Genomic DNA, 18,058 nt, shown 5'->3' on the forward strand with positions numbered 1-18,058 from the left:
TGCAGTTGGATGCCTCTTTAAACAGCTCCACAGAGGATATCTTGCCCACATTGTCCACTTGCACAATCAGAAGTGACCACAAGAACTGTTCAGACTAATCACCCAGGTTCATGGGTAGATAGTGAGTCTGTTAGTAGACAGAGAGAGACTCCAAAGTAGTAAGTCTCATCTCAGTTCCCCCCCCCCCCGCACTATCCCATTTTAACAATTGGAGATGGGGGTTGCAGACATGTGGCTGGGCCAGGCAGTGGCTGTGAGAATGCAGCAGGATATTTAGCAAATGAGTGCTTTGGAACGGTTGAGATGCAGTTACGGCCTTCCAAATGATCAAGTTCAGGGCTTTTTTTCTGGGGAAAGAGGTGGCGGAACTCAGGGGGTTGCCCCCAGAGAAAATGGTCACATGGCTGGTGGCCCCACCCCCTGATCTCCAGACAGAGGGGAGTTGAGATTGCCCTCCGCGCCGCTGAGCAGCACGGAGGGCCATCTCAACTCCCCTCTGTCTGGAGATCAGGGGGTGGGGCCACCAGCCATGTGACCATTTTCAAGAGGTTCCGGAACTCCGTTCCCCCACGTTCCCCCTGAAAAAAAGCCCTGATCAAGTTCCTGATCACGATAGATGAGGGGCCTGTGAGCTGAACGGTCAAATAAGCCAGCATCTCTCATGAAGAGTGGCTGATTCCACCCAAGGGGGGGACTTGCACTGGGGGGTTACTTCGCTCCCCCCTATATCCCTTTCCCTACACCAGTTCCCCTTTTCCTCCTACACATGCTCACCTTGCCCTGTTTCCTTCTCGTCTTCAAACCCACGAATCAATTTACCTTTCACCTGCCCCTAGCTTCATGTATATTTATTAATTTTTCCATTTATATGCTGCCTTTCTCCACAACGGGGACTCAAAGCCCTCTCCTTGCCTCCATATTATCCTCACAAAGGGTTGCCAGCCCCGGGTTGGGAAATACCTGGAGGTTTACAGGAAGGGGGGAACCTGGGGAGGGCAGGGTTCGGGGAGGGGTTGGGGGTCAGTAGGTTATACTGCTACAGAGTCTCCAAAGCAGCCATTTTCTCTAGAGGAATGAAATCTGTCGCCTGAAATTTGGTTGTAATTCTGGGAGATCACCAGGCCCCACCTGGAGGTTGGCAACCATACCTCACCACAACCCCAACCAGTAGATTAAGGTTGCGAGTGTGTGGCTAGGTCAAAGTCACCCAATGAGCTTCCACAGCAGAGCGGTTATTTAAACTTGGCCTCTCAGATCCTACTCTGAAACTCTAACCAGTACCCGGCGCTGGCTTTTGTGGGGTGAATGCTCTTGAATAGTAGCAAGCAGTCAGGCTCTGGTAAGTAATACAAGTACCATGTTATTTGATGGTTGCTTCTCGGCCTGGCCCTAAGGAGACCTCCCTCAAAGGCCCAAATAGACCTGGAAAGAGCCGTGCTCCATCTCCCTGCCTTTTACTGACAGAAGCCAAGCCTGGAATATAGAGTAAACTGTTATGGCTGCCTAGCAACAACCACTGGGGGGCATCTGGTTAAAGCTACAGGTGGTCCTTTTATTGTTTTAGGTTTTTTTTAAAACCTCCCAGTGGTGTTTTTTTTTTTTTAAGATTTCAGATTTTTCTGCAAAGTTGGGATTTTTTCAGGTGTGTAGGAAGATCTGTCTTGTCTCTTCATGGCTCCATTTTCTGGATTTGAGTATCCTCAGATCAAGGCCACTTGGCTATTACTGTATAAGATGAGACACTTCAGAATCCATCATTTATTTAAACCCTGATTGCATAGATAAGATACACTGAGGATACTCCTCCAGAGGCAAATGAAGAGTAACAAGTGTCCTCACTGTTCTGTTTATCCAGGGTGGTGCTTTCTACTTCATGGAACACGTTGCTGGTGCGCCTTCTAGCTGGAGTCTCTTCTGGCAGCAAATCTATGATCCAGCTTGGCAAGTTTTGACTGATGGGTGCCACTTGGCTAGAGAGACCTGGACAGACCTGGAAAAAGCTGGATTCTCAGAGCTGAAGCTATGGCATACACGCGCCCCTTTAAAATGGCATCCTACGCAGCCTCATATCATTGGCTATGCAGTGAAGTAACTCAATAATAAAGACAATTATGCAAGATTTTATAAACAACGATGCATGACGATGACTGTGTGTATTTGTGTGAATCTCCCTGAAATGAGAATGCATGGCATGTGGACCTATACTACTTGGCAGACTAGCCCCATTAATTTCACCATCTGGTACTATTAAAGCCCTGGCAGCACCTAGTAATGTGCTCTATCATCTGGCCCTTAAGTATGTAGGGCTATGAATACATCATTACAAATATAATTATTAACTCCCTCCACAAAAATCCATGAGACAAATCAATTATTTCTTGAAAACATAAACATAACATAAGAATAAAATCCACACATTGCAAAGTAGTTCCCTTTTTTCTACTAGATTCTAGATATATTAACCAAAATCAGAGAAGTTATTGTAAAGTTAAGAAAAGGTCAGTAATTACACCTGCAATCATTCTTAGCTTGGCAAAAAAAACTCACCTTGAAAAGGGAACCTCTTGGGTTTTTCTGCACACTCGACTTATTCCTTATTTTCTTAGTAGTCGATCCCCGAGCATTAGAATCAATTTGGGCACGGTTCTTCTGCATATCTACCCCCCCCCCCTTTGAAGTTGTACAGTTGCAGAGTTGGTTTATTTTATTCTGCTCATGTCTTAAACAATCAAGATTTTCAAGCTAGCGTGCTGTTGTCATCAATGGCATCATTGATGAAGTCATAGCACGCACGCACGCACCTTTTTATTTTTTGCACATGCTTATATCAATAGATCAATTTAAAATCAAGACTGAAAATGAAAACATGGGGAAGTATTTGCATAGGGAAGGCTAAAAGGGGAGCAGCTCCACCACTCATACCTAAGTCCTCCACCCTGTCCAAACCAAGGTGACTCAGAGCCAGGAGGCTGAGGCCAGCACCAGTGAAGCAAACCAACCTCTGTTGAGATGGAGCCTCGAGCAGCAGCATCTACGTTAATTATTTATTTATGACATTTATAGTCCGCCTTTCTCACTGAGACTCAAGGCGGATTACCCAGTATGAGGTTAATACAATGAGTATTAAGTACATTTCAATACAATACCATAAGGTAAACAGATACAAGTTTAAAAGACATAGCATTAGCAAGAATCCAAGACAGAGTAGAAAAAATACTGGAGCAAAACATAATCAATTCTAGGACTAACATTAGACAACATGGAGTGCTGGTGGTACATAGGAGTACATATTTAAAGCAACAGAGAATATATAAGGCAAAAATAGTGATGAAGTTTATGATCCCCAACTCGTTAGTGAAGCATCTGAGACCCCATCTGTAATGATTTCAAGAAATGGGTGCATGTATCTTTAAATGCTTGGTTTGAGCTAGGTGAAGAGAGGGGGTGAAAAAGAGGAATGAGTGAGTGATATGATTGGTTGACTGAGATAGTGGGCGGAGTGAATGGAGTTTAGACTGGGAGAGAGAGAAAAAAGTTTCAGTCAGAAGAAGGCAGGCTGGCTGTGTGCTGCCTGAATATATTGAAGTGCTTATGAGAGAAATATGACCTGTGTGGAACCTGAACTGAGCCTGTTTGTGAAAGCACACTCAGTCAGGGAAAGGGAGGCCAGCTGTGTGCTGCCTGAATATGTTGAAGTGCTTATGAGAGAAATATGACCTGTGTGGAACCTGAACTGAGCATGTTTGTGAAAGGACAGTCAGTTAAAGAGAGGCCAGCTGTGGGCTGCCTGAGCAGGTTTAATATTTATGTGAATAGCAGTCAGAGGAAAGCAGGCCAGCTGGGTGCTGCCTGAGGAATTTTAAGCATTTCTGTGAGACAAATATTGAGTTAGAGAAAGAGGCCAACTGTGTGTGAAGCCTTAGAAGAGATCTGTGTGAATGAGAGTAAATGAAGTAACTTTAAGAACCAAGAACTACTTTAAGGAACCCGGTACGCTTCTTGACTAAATAAAAGTTTATTTTTGTTTTGTTATATCCCAGTGTAGCTGTCGTCGCTATATCCCATTCCTATCCTCAGGGTCACATAGAACCACGAAGGAGCCTGACGCTTAGGAACGTTACCAAAAGGGAAAATTTAAATAAAATATCTTGGAATAATATATTCCTGGTGGCAGCAAACTACCCAGAGGGTGTAAGGGAAAGATTAAAAGAAACAACTACCCCAAGGAAAGGAAAGGTCATAACAAGTGGAGGCATAGAGGTGGGATCTCAAACATCCTGAGGAGGAGAAAATATTTTAAGGGGGATATAATAGCCTGGGAGGAGGGAACATTCTGAGAGAAAGGCATTCTGAGGGGACAGATAGCCAAAGAGAGAGAGAGTGTTCAGTTAAATCCTATGAGGAATACAGAACTGTTATAAAGGAAAGACACAGAAGAACTTGTAGGATTTATAAGAGAGAACATAATCTGGTGAAGTTTAGTAAAATTGTAGAAGGAAATACAAGTAAAAGAGAAGATGGCAGAGTTTATGGGGATGAAAAAGGAGGCTCTGGTTCAGAAGTGCAGTGAGTTAAATTTACCTCATGAGGGGAAAAGTGTAGAAGAACTGAGAGTTATACTGATACAAAGCAGTGTGGAGCCAAGTAGAACTGCAGAGGAGAGAGACCCTGAGGGAATGTACAACCCTAGTCCAGAATATTTAGAGTTTCTAAAGGAAAAGTTGAAAGTTGAAGCAGAACAAAAACAGCTTGAATGGGAAAAGTTGAAAATTGAAGCAGAACTTAGAAATCGAGTGTAGTAACGACACGAGACCAAGATCCAGATGCAAAGTCTGTCCCTCCTTTCGGAGGCAAGGGCTTTATTGGAAAGTTTTCAGGAAGTCCCCAGAAAAGAGCAATGACCAAATATGTCTATAGCAGCAGTTACACATTCTAAACCAGTCACAGCTAGCTAAGCATCATGCACTGTGATCATGCTTTTGTCTTATCTATGAAGCATAGCGAGAGGAACACAGTGGACCTTAAGACATGTAAGAATATTACTTAGAGTGTATGGGAATATTGTGCTCTGAGAAGGATGAGATACTTATTATGCTCAGATGAAACATATTGACACTACTTTCCTGGTTCCTGGGTGGTGTGCCAATCGACCAGGAATCAAGAATGCAAGAATGCAGAGAGTCAGCATGTAGACTGTGTGGTGTGCCAACTCCAGGCCTACAATCGAGAAATAGAACTTAGAACTCAAGAGATGGAAAGGCACACCAGTTTGGAAGCAGAAAGATTACAATTAGAGAGAGACTTAAGAATGGGGACAAAAAGCAGGTAAACTCTGAACCCAGAGCTGATTTTCCAAGATTTTATGGTGTATGTGTCAGGAGATGATCCACAAATTTTCCTGTCCGCTTTTGAGAGATCTGCTCAGAACTGGGAAATACCAGAGAGACAATACATGAAGTATTTACCCAGCTTAATTAGTTCCTAAGGGTTGGTTTTTTACCAAATAGCTAGTGTGTGCAGTAACACACTAGTCCAAGTGAACTATAATTTTTTTTTCTTACAAATTTTTTTCTACAGTTTTATAATTGAGCTGTTATTAATAAGATTTGGGAGAGGGAAGAGGGGTATAGTGTTAAATGGTTAAGGGGAGATAATAGACACTAACAACAGTAGGGTTTATATTAAGGACAGGGACAGTGAAATGAAGCTTGTTATTTATATATATATAATAATAATAATAACATTCGATTTATATACCGCCCTTCAGGACAACTTAATGCCCACTCAGAGCGGTTTACAAAGTGTTATTATTACCCCACAACAATCACCCTGTGAGGTGGGTGGGGCTAAGAGAGCTCAAGAGAACTGTGACTCGCCCAAGGTCACCCAGCTGGCTTTGTGGAGGAGTGGGGAATCAAACCCGGCTCTCCAGATTAGAGTCCCGTGCTCTTAACCACTACACCAAACTGGCTCTGTAATGTGTACAAACTGTAATGTATACAAACTGTAATGTGTATATATATATACACATTACATAAAAAGAGAGAGAGAAGAGAGAGGGGGGGAAAAGAAAAGTGGGGAAAGAGGAAAAAGGAGAGGGGAGGGAAAGAAAGGGGGAAAATATAGTACATTATAGGGACTTCCTTTGATTTAATTGCTAAGACACGTTATTGTAATAGTAATCAGAGTTACTTTGAATAGAATTTATTTGGGGAAGCGGGGAGGGGGGAGGGGGGAAAGAGGGTGTGTAATAATTTAGTTGATACTCAAAGTTCATTTGTTATACTACATTTTGTCTAGGTATTAGTAAACAAAGTTAGTGTTAATAATTTAGTAGTGACATTATATATAAAGATACATTTTTGCATTTATCTTATTAAAAGAGAAGTTCATTGATAATAACAAATTTTTTATTTAACTTTTTTTCTTTTAATAGATATGCTGAATTTAAACTTATTTTTAAGTTACTGGTTTGTTAAAAACCATTGTGATTGAATAATTATTGCCTTAAGACAAATATATAAACACTTAACAGGTTTTTTTTATTTAACTCAATTTACTATTTGCAGACATGCCGACTGATCTTAAAATCGTTTCGTGTAATGTTAGAGGGTTAGGAAACCCGATCAAAAGAAAACGCATCATTACCAACCTGACAAAAGCAAGAGCAGACATCATATTACTTCAAGAAACCCATTTTCATCCTAGGAATACACATATCTTGAAGTCTAATTACTTTCAACTACAGTACCTTGCAACTGGTACTTCGAAGGCAAGAGAGGTCTCAATTTTAATTTCAAAAACAGTCCCATTTCACCTTGTTGACATAATAAAAGATCCAAAAGGAAGGTTTATATTCATTAAAGGAACAGTAGAAAATCAGTTTTTCACTTTTGGATCAGTCTATGCACCAAACCAAGACCAGTTGTCATTTATAGATTCTGTACTGTACAAACGTTCTCAATTCCAAGAAGGAACCCAAATTATAGGAGGGGATTTTAAGTACATAGTAAACAACAAATTAGACAGATCTTATCCAAGAAAAAATACACCAAGAGGGAGGAATATTTACACTGGACTAGCTAGAATATTAGACAACAATCACTTAATTGATATATGGAGATATAAACACAAAAATGAAAAAGATTACACATATTACTCACCTAAATATGGAATTTATACCAGAATTGACTATTTATTAACTTCAGATACAAACATAAATAAAATAAACAATTCAGAAATTGGCAGTATTACTCTATCTGACCATGCTTGGGTGGAATGCCCTATAATTATTAATCAAGATCCACCTAAACCAAAAAATTGGACATTGAACAAATACCTATTGACTCAAAACGAAACAGCTCAAGAAATCTATAAATATATAGAACTGGCTATTGCAGACAACTCTACAAAAGAAATTACTCCAAGCTTACTATGGGACACTATCAAAATAGTTGTAAGAGGTCACATTATATCTCTTTCATCCCATGTAAACAAACAGAGAAATAAAACAAAACAAGATTTGCAGGAGAATATTAGGTTACTGGGAAATGCCCATTAAAAAACAGGGAACAAGAAAACCTACAAAAAACTACTGTCCCAACGTAAACTTCTTGAATCATTAGAAACAAACATTATAAAGAAAAATCTTCAATATGTTAAACAAAACTATTGGTTTCATTCACCTAAATCATTACGCCTTCTCTCCTATAAAATTAAAGAAAAGAAAGCATTAAACTTCATTTAAAAAGCTATTGATGATAAGGGGCAATCACACACCAAGACGAAAGAAATTTTAGGAATCTTTGAAAATTATTACACACAGCTCTATAAATCTAAAAATCCAGCATATGTAAAAACAAAACAATGTTTACAATCTCTTAAAAGTTTAAGCAAATTAAAGGAGATCCATAGAAATTTATTAGATAGAAACATTACTCAACAGGAGGTGACAGAAGCAATTAAATCTCTGCAAAACAACAAAGCACCAGGCCCAGATGGTTACCCATCAGAATTTTATAAAAAATTCACAATGCTTATATGCAAACCCCTAACTGATGGTTGCAATGGTATTTTAGAACATGGTTCAATGCCCCCCTACCTGGACAAATGCACTGATTACAGTTATTCCCAAACAAGGTAAAAGATGTCACTAGACCTAGCTCCTATAGACCCATCTCTCTTCTTAACCAAGATTATAAGATTTTTACTACCGTGCTTACTAGAAGACTTAATTCCTTTATTTCCCAATATATACACAAAGACCAATCTGGATTTATTCCACATAGAGATTTAACTAACAACATCTATAAAACTTTAAATTTAATTTCATGTTGTCGAAAAAACCGTTTAGAATCAGCTTTTTTATCTCTCGATATTGAGAAAGCTTTTGATTCTATTGAAATCCAATACCTCAAATTAATATTACAACATATGGAGTTTGGTAGTAATTTTCTTAGAATCATAAACACTATCTATGCACAACCCTCAGCACAGGTCAAGATTAATGGGTATATGTCTAATAAAATTCCTATTCAGAGAGGTACCAGACAGGGGTGTCCACTTTCACCCCTTTTATTTGCTATAGCCATAGAGCCCTTAGCAGCAACTATTAGAGAAAATATAAGTATACAAGGTATTAAAACAGAACGTTATAATTTCAAATTTAGTCTTTTTGCAGATGATATGTTGATTTATCTTACAGACCTATAAACTAATTAAAACACCTTCAGACCACACTCACAAATTTTAGTTCAATTTCAGGTCTAACTATTAACCAGTCCAAATCACAACTACTCCCGGTATTCATTCAACCTGATATGATTAAAATTATAAAGCAAACGAATAAATTTCAATGAGCATCTAACCAACTTTTATATTTGGGCATAGTTATCCCAACAGATCTGAAACAGCTGCAGAAGCTAAATCATGATAAAGTTATGAACCAAATTAAAATAAACTTAGATAAGTGGAATAAAATGAACCCTTCATGGTTAGAGAGATATCATCTAATAAAAGCCTTTGTATTACCTAAACTTGTTTCACATGCGAGTGATCCCTTTAAAGATACAGCACTGAAGCCCTGTTCATGTGTTTGTAAAAATAAGCTATCACATGCTCACTTTACAAATGAAACTGGGGACCAGTACCTGGATAAATGTGGGGTTTTGTTCACACATTGCACTGTATGTGTGTTGAATGGAATATGAAAAAATCAAGCGTCCACTGTACATGGATTGTATGCAAGTTCATTGTAACCTGTAACTTGTAAACAGGATTACAACTACCGCAGACATGGAAAATAATTTGTGCTGTACATGCTCTGCAGCTGGGTGGTTTTTCCATTGTACATCTGTTGCATTTGGCTAGTCTGTTTTTTTGACCAGAAATCAGAAACAACAGAGCAGGGAAACCCCGGCTAGTCAGAAACCACAAAAAGCAATACCGGGAATATCTAGTCAAAGAAACGTTCAGTTCTAGTAAACAATATATTAGTGCAACAAGTGCAGAAGTGTAAAGTGCTAATGGAATAAATACAATAAATACAGTATTTAACAAGTAATAAATACAATACAAAAGACAATTATGTGTCTGTATTCCTTACAATGTTCATAGAAATTCATCTAAATGGGAGCTGCAGTGAAGCTCTCGCTGAGATGTAAGCAGAGAGTCCCAAGAAGAAAGGGGGAAGGAGGAGGGGTGACCACAGCAGTTTTCAACGGACATGTGTTGAAATGGTGATTCATGCCAGCAATGAAAATATCATTCGGTGAGCTGTTTAAGTAAGAGACCATCAGGAAGGTGACCATCCAATAATTGTGCCTAGGAAGAAGTTGTCCATACGAAACGGGAATGGTATAATATGCACGCATAATCCCGTCGGCACATCAGCATTACATCTCGACTTGGACTGTGGTCACCCCTCCTCCTTCCCGCTTTCTTCTTGGGACTCTCTGCTTACATCTCAGTGAGAGCTTCACTGCAGCTCCCATTTAGACGATTTTCTATGAACATTGTAAGTAATATGGACACATAATTGTCTTTTGTATTGTATTTATTACTTGTTAGATACTGTATTTATTGAACTTATGCCCAGGCTCAGACCACCTCAAATGCTCTGTGGAATAGTTCTGTTTTATAGCCTTGTCAAAAAGCCAGGAGGATAGATAGAAGCCGCTGCTGCCGCCCCCACCCCATGTGTTCTGTAAGCACAGGACAGCCACAGAAAAAGGCATCCCCCATTACAGAACGTGCCTTAGATAAAGGAGTGTACTAACTTGCAGGGAACATAAGGTGACTAACCTCCAGGTGGTGGCTGAAGATCAGTCAGATTGACAACTGATCTCCTGGTAACAGAGATCAGTTCGCCTGGATAAAATGGCTGCCTTGGAAGGGAGATTTTATGACATTGCACACAGCTGAGATCTCCCCAAACCCCCTGCATTCCCCAGGCTCCACCCCAAATTCTCCAAGAATTTCCTAACCTGGAGCCCTGACAGAAAAGTAAAACTGCTGTACAGGAACAGGCAGGGAATCCTTCAGGCACGTGAGCCGCTGGTCATTAAGGGCTTTAAGAGTGAGCACCAGAACTTTGAATTGGACCAGGAAACAAATAAGCAACCTCTGAACGGTCCTCAGAATAGGAGTAACTTAGTCCTGCCAGCTGGAAGTTCTGGGCTGAAAACAAAGGGACATCAACCTGAAAACCTAGACGATGTTGTCCCGTAAGCAGGAGGGAAGGTACATGTGAAAAAAATCAACTTGAGTAGGGCAATTTTGAGCAGTAAAACAACCGAGAGAAAGAGTTAAGCACCCTCCCCCACTGTACCCTTCTCCCATTCAGATACAACCACCCTTTGTTGTTCATTTTGGGAAGGTACATGTGGAAAAATATATTAGTTTCAGTAGAGCCACTTTAACAACAACATGCTGCCCTTCAGGACAATTTACTGCCACACTCAGAGCAGTTTACAATGTGTGCTATTATTTCCACATGGCAATCACCCTGTGAGGTGGGTGGGGCTGAGAGAGCTCTGACAGAACTGTGACCCAGGGTCACCCAGCTGGCTTCAAGCGGAGGACTTCTCCAGATCAGAGTCCTGCCGCCTCTTAGCCACTACACCAAACTGAGCTGGAAAGCAGAGAGGAAGGAGTTACACTCCCTCCCTTGGTACCATTCTTCCATTCAGGTGCAAACAGCCTAGCCTGTTTTCAAAGGATCAGGCAGTTTACATAATTTGAGTCATAGGGACACTGTGAAACTGGAGCGTAGTATTTCATTACTACTTTGCCTGGGCTCCTTATTGGAAGCAACGAATAAAACAAATGTGAGTACTTAACTTTTTGAAGGACTAGGAACTTCAAAATTGTTTCAGCAGCTTCTATTCTTTGACATAAACTTCAAGGAAACAAAAACGAAAGCTATTGATTCTACGTCTGATTAAGAATGGCAGAAGTTATGGTTTTGTTTCTCACACTCTGCCTCCAGTTGCTCGCCCTGCCGGTGTATGTGCTATCCTACTTGGGACTATGGGAGCCCTTCTGCAAAAAGTTTTTCTTTCCTTTTTCTATGGAGAAGTTTGCTGTCATCTACAATTGGAGAATGTCAAGACAGAAACAGGAGTTGTTCCGTAACATGATGGAATTTGCAGATCCTTCAGGGAAACTGACCGTGCTGGAGATAGGCTGTGGGGCCGGCACCAACTTCCAGTTCTTTCCGCCCAATTGCAAAGTCATCTGTACAGACCCTAACCCCCGCTTTCGGCAGAGTCTAACTAAACGCATGGCCCAGAATCAGCATCTCCAATTCGACCAGTTCATTGTGGCCTCAGGAGAGGACTTGAGTCAGGTAGCCGATGCCTCTGTGGATGTTGTCGTTTCTACTCTGGTCCTGTGCAGTGTGAAGAACGTAGAAGGTGTTTTGAAAGAAGTCTGCAGAGTGCTCAAGTCGGTAAGTATTTGAAGAAAGACATGTCAGGCAGCAAAAAAGGCCGTGTGTAGATTTTGACGTGCCTTGCCAGCTTTTTTTTTAAACCATAACTTCAATTTATATCATATCACTGCTAAAGTGGTCTACCCATGTTCTGACAATGTTTGAATCAATAAACTATGGTTTGCGATTGGCCCGTAAATCAGAATCAGAAGCCATGGACTGAAATGAGTTTGTAAACGACATTTCGGTACATTGTCTGAACTGGCAAGCCGTAGCTGCCACTGGAGATCTGCCTCCAGAAGTCTCTGCAGTATAGAAATCTGAATAATGAATAGGTGAGAAAAAAATAAAACAGCAGCTGTTTTATTTATCCTGATTTGCCTGTATTTTTTGATGCTCAAACCACAATTTGGTTTCTAAATTGTGGTTAATTTATTTGTATTTATTTACTTCAATTATATCCCACCTTGCTCCCCAGTGGGGACCCAAAGCTGCTTACATTGTTTCCTCTCCATCATTTTATCGTCATAATAACCCTGTAGGGGTGGGTTAGGCTGAAAGTGTGTGATTGGCACAAGGTCACCCAGCAAACTTCAATGGCACAGTAGGAATTTGAATCTGGGTTTTCCAGATCCTAGTCCAACATTCTAACCAGTACACCAGACTGGACACCTGCCTCTTTATAGATCTGCTAAAGGGGTGGGAGAAGAACAGTAATGGAGGCCCAAGTTATATCTGATGAGCAGATATAAATTCAGCAGCCCTTTTTTTTATAGGAACAAAGGTGTGACCTTGCAACAGTCACTCTCTCTTAGCCTAATCTACGTCGTAGTGGTTATAGTGATAAAAAGTATATGTTACCCCAAGTCCCTTTAGAGGAAGTGTGGGATACAAATGTGAGAAATGGAATGTGGTGTGGGGATGTATGGTGCACATGGGCATAACCAATTATTATCCAATTTCACACTAAGAGCAAATCATGTGATTTGGTTCCATATTAATTTTTGTATAGGAGTGGTGGAGACCCAGAGGAAATTTGGGCGGCGGGGCAGGGGGGCGTGTTTTGCCAAGGGGCAAACAGTTCTTTTGGATTTGCTGACAACAAGCACGTAAGTGTTTGATGCAGATTGATTGAAGCAGATTGATTAAATCCCCCCAGTAATTTCTAAGAAGGAAAAATGTACAAAGCAGAGAATAGACATAGAGTATACTTACGTCCCTATACTCCTGTCATGAACCCCTGGAGACTACAATGGGTGGATCCCTGCTTCTGACTAACACTTACATAGATTTTTAAGTTACTTGGCTGTATACGTGCTTGCCCCTTAATTGTCCTTGGACATGAGTGATATATTCAAGGCCCACTGATAAACAATACGCGGGCAAGCATCCAATATGAAGAACGTTACTTATCCTCTTTAAAACCCTTGTACCAGGTGCACAGTTTAAACAATCCCACTCCCAAATGTATTAACAAGATACAGTAATTAGATAAATGGACATTAAGGGGGAAAAGAGACTTCTAAGATGTTTATATTGCCGGAACAGAAAGGAACAAGAACATAAGAGAAGCCGTGTTGGATCAGGACAATGGCCCATCCAGTCCAACGCTCTGTGTCACATAGTGGCCAAGAAATAGATGTTATCAGGAGGTCTGCCAGTGGGGAAGAGACACTAGAAGCTAGAGATGGGCATGATCCACATTACGATCGGGAAAAACCCACGATAATGGCAATCGCGCAATCGTGACCCAGCAGATCGCGATCGGCCACGCCCAATGATCCAGAAATCGAGAGGGGCCTGTATCGGGGCGTTCGCGCTCGGATCGGGGATCCAGACACTCAGGTGCTAGCAATCACAGCCTGAGCAGTGTTTGCCCTCCTTCTGTCGCCCTGGAAACCCGAATGGAAGCCCAGCTTTCCTTGATCAGCAGGGCTTCCTTCCAATCACAGAGCAGCAAAGTACTCATCAGTTGGGAGGAGACACCCAGGGGAGGGAGGGGGAAGGAGGTGTTCTGTAGCCATGGGCACACAAATGTTTTTTGCTTTTTTAAAAAATGGGACTTTTTAGGAGGAATGGCTGTTTTTCCGTCTGTCACTCTCTGTTTTTAACCTGCTTTTAAAACACTGTATTTTGTGGGAAAACCTCATTCATGGCTCTGTGTGTGTGTTTATGCTTTTGGAAGACCGGCTGCTTGCTTTTAAAATCAAGTGGGGAGGAATGGAGGATTCTGTCCCTGCTTTTTTTAAATAGCTGCCTGAAACATGTTAACGGGGTCTCTCTCTCTCTCTCTTTTTGGAGAGGCAGGGAAGGGTTAAAAACGTTTCTGCCCCATTACTCTAAGTGTGTGTGTGTGTGTGTGTGTGTGTGTGTGTGTGTGTGTGTGTGTGTGTGTGTGTGTGTGTGTGTGTGTGTGTTAACGTCCTCTCCCTGAGGGGAGGTTGCTCATTGCCAGGTTAAAAACTTTCCCCCGCTCTGCTCTAAATGTGTGTGTGTGTGTATGTGAACATCCCCTCCCTGAGGGGAGGCAACTCATCACTGTCTTCCTGGGCCCGCTGGGCCCGGCGGCCACCACCACCACCCACCTTCCCACATAGCTGGGAATAGCAGCGCGCCCCCCTTTGGCCTCCACGATCCACGATCCACAGAACGGGAACTGGAGATGATCGGTGTGGATTGTTAATTCGGGATCGTCGCCGGCACTGATCCACGATCAGCCGGATTGTTAATTTTTTGGGAATCATGCCCATCTCTACTAGAAGCCCTCCCACTGATTGCCCCCCCCCCAAACACCAAGAACACAGAGCATCACTGTCCTAGACAGAGAGTTCCATCTATACCTTGTGGCTAATAGCCACTGATGGACCTCTGCTCCCTAAGTTGATCCAATCCCCTCTTGAAGCTGTCTAAGCTTGAAGCTGCCACCGCCTCCTGTGGCAGTGAGTTCCATGTGTTAATCACTCTTTGGGTGAAGAAGTACTTCCTTTTATCCGTTCTAACCCGACTGCTCGGTACTTTCAATGAGTGCCCACGAGTTCTTGTATTGTGAGAAAGAGAGAAAAATACTTCTCTCTCTACTTTCTCTATCCCATGCATAATCTTGTAAACCTCTATCATGTCACCCCTCAGTCGTCCTTTCTCCTAGCTAAAGAATGTTCAGGCCTGGTCTGCAGAGCCATCTGGGCACGGGATGGAGGAACTGTGGCAGACTGCACTAGCTCCTCGAATTAACAAGAGTCTTCTGCGTGTGCCACTATGGGGGAGCATGGTTGGCCACAGCAGCCCCCCTGACGCCTTTCTTCTGCCAAAAGAAGAAGCGAAAAACCAAGAGCAGAGGTTTGTAGTACCAAAGGCAGCAAAAACGTCCTGACTCTTCTTTTCTTTCTTTTTTTTTTTTTTGCTACCTCTGGTAATATGTACCTTTGTTCCTTACTTCTGCCCAGGGCTTTTTTTTCTAGGAAAAGAGGTGGTGGAACACAGTGGGTTGCCAGCACAGGACCACACAATGATGTCACTTTGGGTCATCTGGAACAAGGGTTCCACCGAGCGGCGGGGAGGGCAATCTAAACTCCCCTCTGTCTGGAGATCGGTGGACGGGGCCATCAGCCATGTGACCATTTTTGAGAGGTGCCAGAACTCTGTTCCACCGCATTCCAGCTGAAAAAAAGCCCTGCTTCTGCCCCAACACCTTTCTCTAGGCATCACTGTTCTGGCTTTAATGCCTCTCGCCTTTCTGCTTCATGTGCATAATCCCTCTTGCCTCTAGGCTCTGTGCAAGATATTTTTTTCCCTTCAGAGATCAGCAGACTCACAATTACTACCTTAACTGCAAGCACATTTCATAACTGTCCTACCCCTTCACTTTGTGAACATTCCAGGAGCTCAGCCAACGGCCAGAGGATGTTTACTAGAGATAGGCAACCAACATATGGGAGAAGTTAGTAGATGTTGTCTAAGCTTGAACTTTTGGTGTTAGAAGAAAACTTGGGGGAACAGAAGTGCCTCATAAGCATAATTTTAAAGCACACCAAACAATTATATAATGCACAGGATATCCTGGATTTGGCATTATTTGGTTCAAACATTCCATTGCTTTCCTCAGGGTGGAGCTTATTTTTTCCTGGAACATGTCGCTGCTGATCGTTCAAGCTGGACCTACCTCTGGCAGCAAGTCTGGTCTCCAACATGGAAACTTATATTTGATGGCTGCTCGCCAATGAGAGAGACCTGGGTTGCGATTGAAAAGGAAAACTTCTCTGAAATAAAGCTTCAGCACATACATGCCCCTTTGTTCCGGGCACCCGTTCAACCACATATACTTGGTTATGCTGTGAAATAACTCTCAGTGTAAAAACAATTCTTTATGTCCGGATCTCATATAATGTGCAGTTTCTTAACCAGAGTTACGCCATGTTTAATCTGTAGTTGTTTAGCCTTTCTCTCTCTCCAGGTCCAGATGTTGTTTTGACCGCATTTTCCATGGGAGAGAATACCTCTTATCTGTCTCTTCAGCCAGATACCTTGACGGCCCGAGCCTTCCCACGTCCACGTTCTCATCATACAGAACTATGGGGGGAGGCTGGGAATGAAGGGTTTGATGTATCACAGGTTTCGTTTTGTATCTCATTCTCAACAATGCCTTGGTTCAGTCAAGTTCCGTTTAGGCCTTGAAATATGGACACTTGTATCTTTGAATGCTGTCTTTCAATAAACCTTTTGGAATCAAGAAACTTTTAGCTTCTTGCAGAAGGGGGGAGACGGACTCTAGATAACAGGGATTCCATAGTCTGACACTATACACATTTTTCAGAACGTAAGTCCCGCTGCATTCTTAAGCACTGTAACCTGGCAGTTAAATAGCCCCATTTATTTTACTGAAGGATTGCTTCCAAGTAAACATGAATGTATTCTAAGGCCACAAAACCTACAAACACTCACAATGTAGCAAGTTCTACCAAGCTGTAGATCAAGAATCTGGAAACAACATGGACTTCCTGTTTGGGATCCATGGAGGTCTAACACAGCTCTGGGAGCAGAGCTGACCGGGCTGCCGTTTTTAGTGACCAGCGGGGGTAAACAAGCCCACGGTCCCCTGTTCTCAGGCGGAGAACAGGCTTTGAATGCTCAAGTACCTCATGGTGCGTTGATCTCGGGCGAGGGGGGGTTCTGCGCAACGGACTCTCCCCCGTCCCTTGAGGTCCCACCCTAAGACAGGTCGGCCTATATCTCTGCGGCAGTTCTGGGGCCAGTGACGGCTGGCATAAGATCTACATGCCCAAGCATCAACAGGAGGAAAGAAGGTGAAAGAGAACCTGAGTTTGAAGCAGTGATTACAACCCAGAAAGACGTTTGAGAAGGTAAAGATCACTATCTCTTGAAACGGGATGAATTACTTAAAGTAAAGAAGCATTAAAGGGGACTTTTAAACTGCAACAGTTTGATTAAAAGTAGAGGAAGACTCGGCAAGAAACAGATCAGTAAAAGGACTAAGCTAAAAGAAGTAATTAGAGAAATCGGAGGATTGTTGTTCATACCTGTGGTTGTGAGGAGATAATAGACTGTGAGAAAGCTTCTACCATTGCGAGAGTTGCTGTGAGGAGACGGGAAACTGGAAGTACGTAATTGTGATAGAGCTGCTGGAGAGAGACGGCCCTAAGGCAGACAGGAAGAGGGCAATCGCCATCTTTGAAGAGGGAAGGGCACAGGCTTCAGCAGAAGAGGAAGTATGCCATATTGGATTACAAAAATATAGAAAAACCATAGAGAAAAGACGCCCGGCATTTTGGATTTTGTAAGGGCTTTTTTTTCCCTTTTGAAACCGGGACATTTGAATTAAATTAAATTAAAGGGACACTTAGCCAAGCGCCACGGAGTTAAGGAAATGAGCAGAGTCGTGGGAGCGAGGCAAGTCAAGCCCCACGATGTCGAAAAAACAGTGGCAGACGGCTATGGAAAATTTAGACAAAAGATTTTCGGAAATGTTAAAGGTCCAGCAGGAGCTGGTGAAAGAGGTCAAAGAGGTTAAAGAGACAGTTAAAAGTGAATTGGCAGAAATGAAAAAGGGAATGGAAGCAACACAGCAAAAAGTTAACGTAGTGGAGAAACCTAAGACTTTACTATGAGGCA

The 18,058-nt window shown here is 42.1% G+C and overlaps 1 protein-coding gene across 2 annotated transcripts; it reads left to right on the forward strand.

Moving 5' to 3' along the window:
* Positions 1–11,101: 11,101 nt before the first annotated feature.
* Positions 11,102–16,662, forward strand: LOC129326911 (putative methyltransferase-like protein 7A). 2 transcript variants are annotated; one of them, XM_054975234.1, is made up of 3 exons: positions 11,102–11,950; positions 15,078–15,268; positions 16,035–16,253. In XM_054975234.1, exons 1-3 carry the CDS (start codon positions 11,447–11,449, stop codon positions 16,150–16,152), a joined length of 813 nt encoding a protein of 270 aa, XP_054831209.1. In that variant the 5' UTR covers positions 11,102–11,446; the 3' UTR covers positions 16,153–16,253. The 2 variants fall into 2 exon arrangements, with proteins under 2 accessions (XP_054831209.1, XP_054831210.1); XM_054975235.1 differs by lacking the exon at positions 15,078–15,268 and having other exon boundaries at positions 11,103–11,950; positions 16,035–16,662.
* The last annotated feature ends 1,396 nt before the right edge of the window (positions 16,663–18,058 follow it).

The sequence above is a fragment of the Eublepharis macularius genome, chromosome 4 (genome assembly GCF_028583425.1).
Source record: "Eublepharis macularius isolate TG4126 chromosome 4, MPM_Emac_v1.0, whole genome shotgun sequence".
Classification (NCBI taxonomy): Eukaryota; Metazoa; Chordata; class Lepidosauria; order Squamata; family Eublepharidae; genus Eublepharis; species Eublepharis macularius.

What these genes read in the sequence shown, in the direction of transcription:
- LOC129326911 (XM_054975234.1), top strand. Translation starts at nt 11,447, where the DNA reads ATGGCAGAAGTTATGGTTTTGTTTCTCACACTCTGCCTCCAGTTGCTC. An exon ending in TCTGCAGAGTGCTCAAGTCG is followed by an intron (nt 11,951 to 15,077) that starts GTAAGTATTTGA and finishes CCTTTCTCCTAG; the next exon opens with CTAAAGAATGTTCAGGCCTG. An exon ending in GCGAAAAACCAAGAGCAGAG is followed by an intron (nt 15,269 to 16,034) that starts GTTTGTAGTACC and finishes TGCTTTCCTCAG; the next exon opens with GGTGGAGCTTATTTTTTCCT.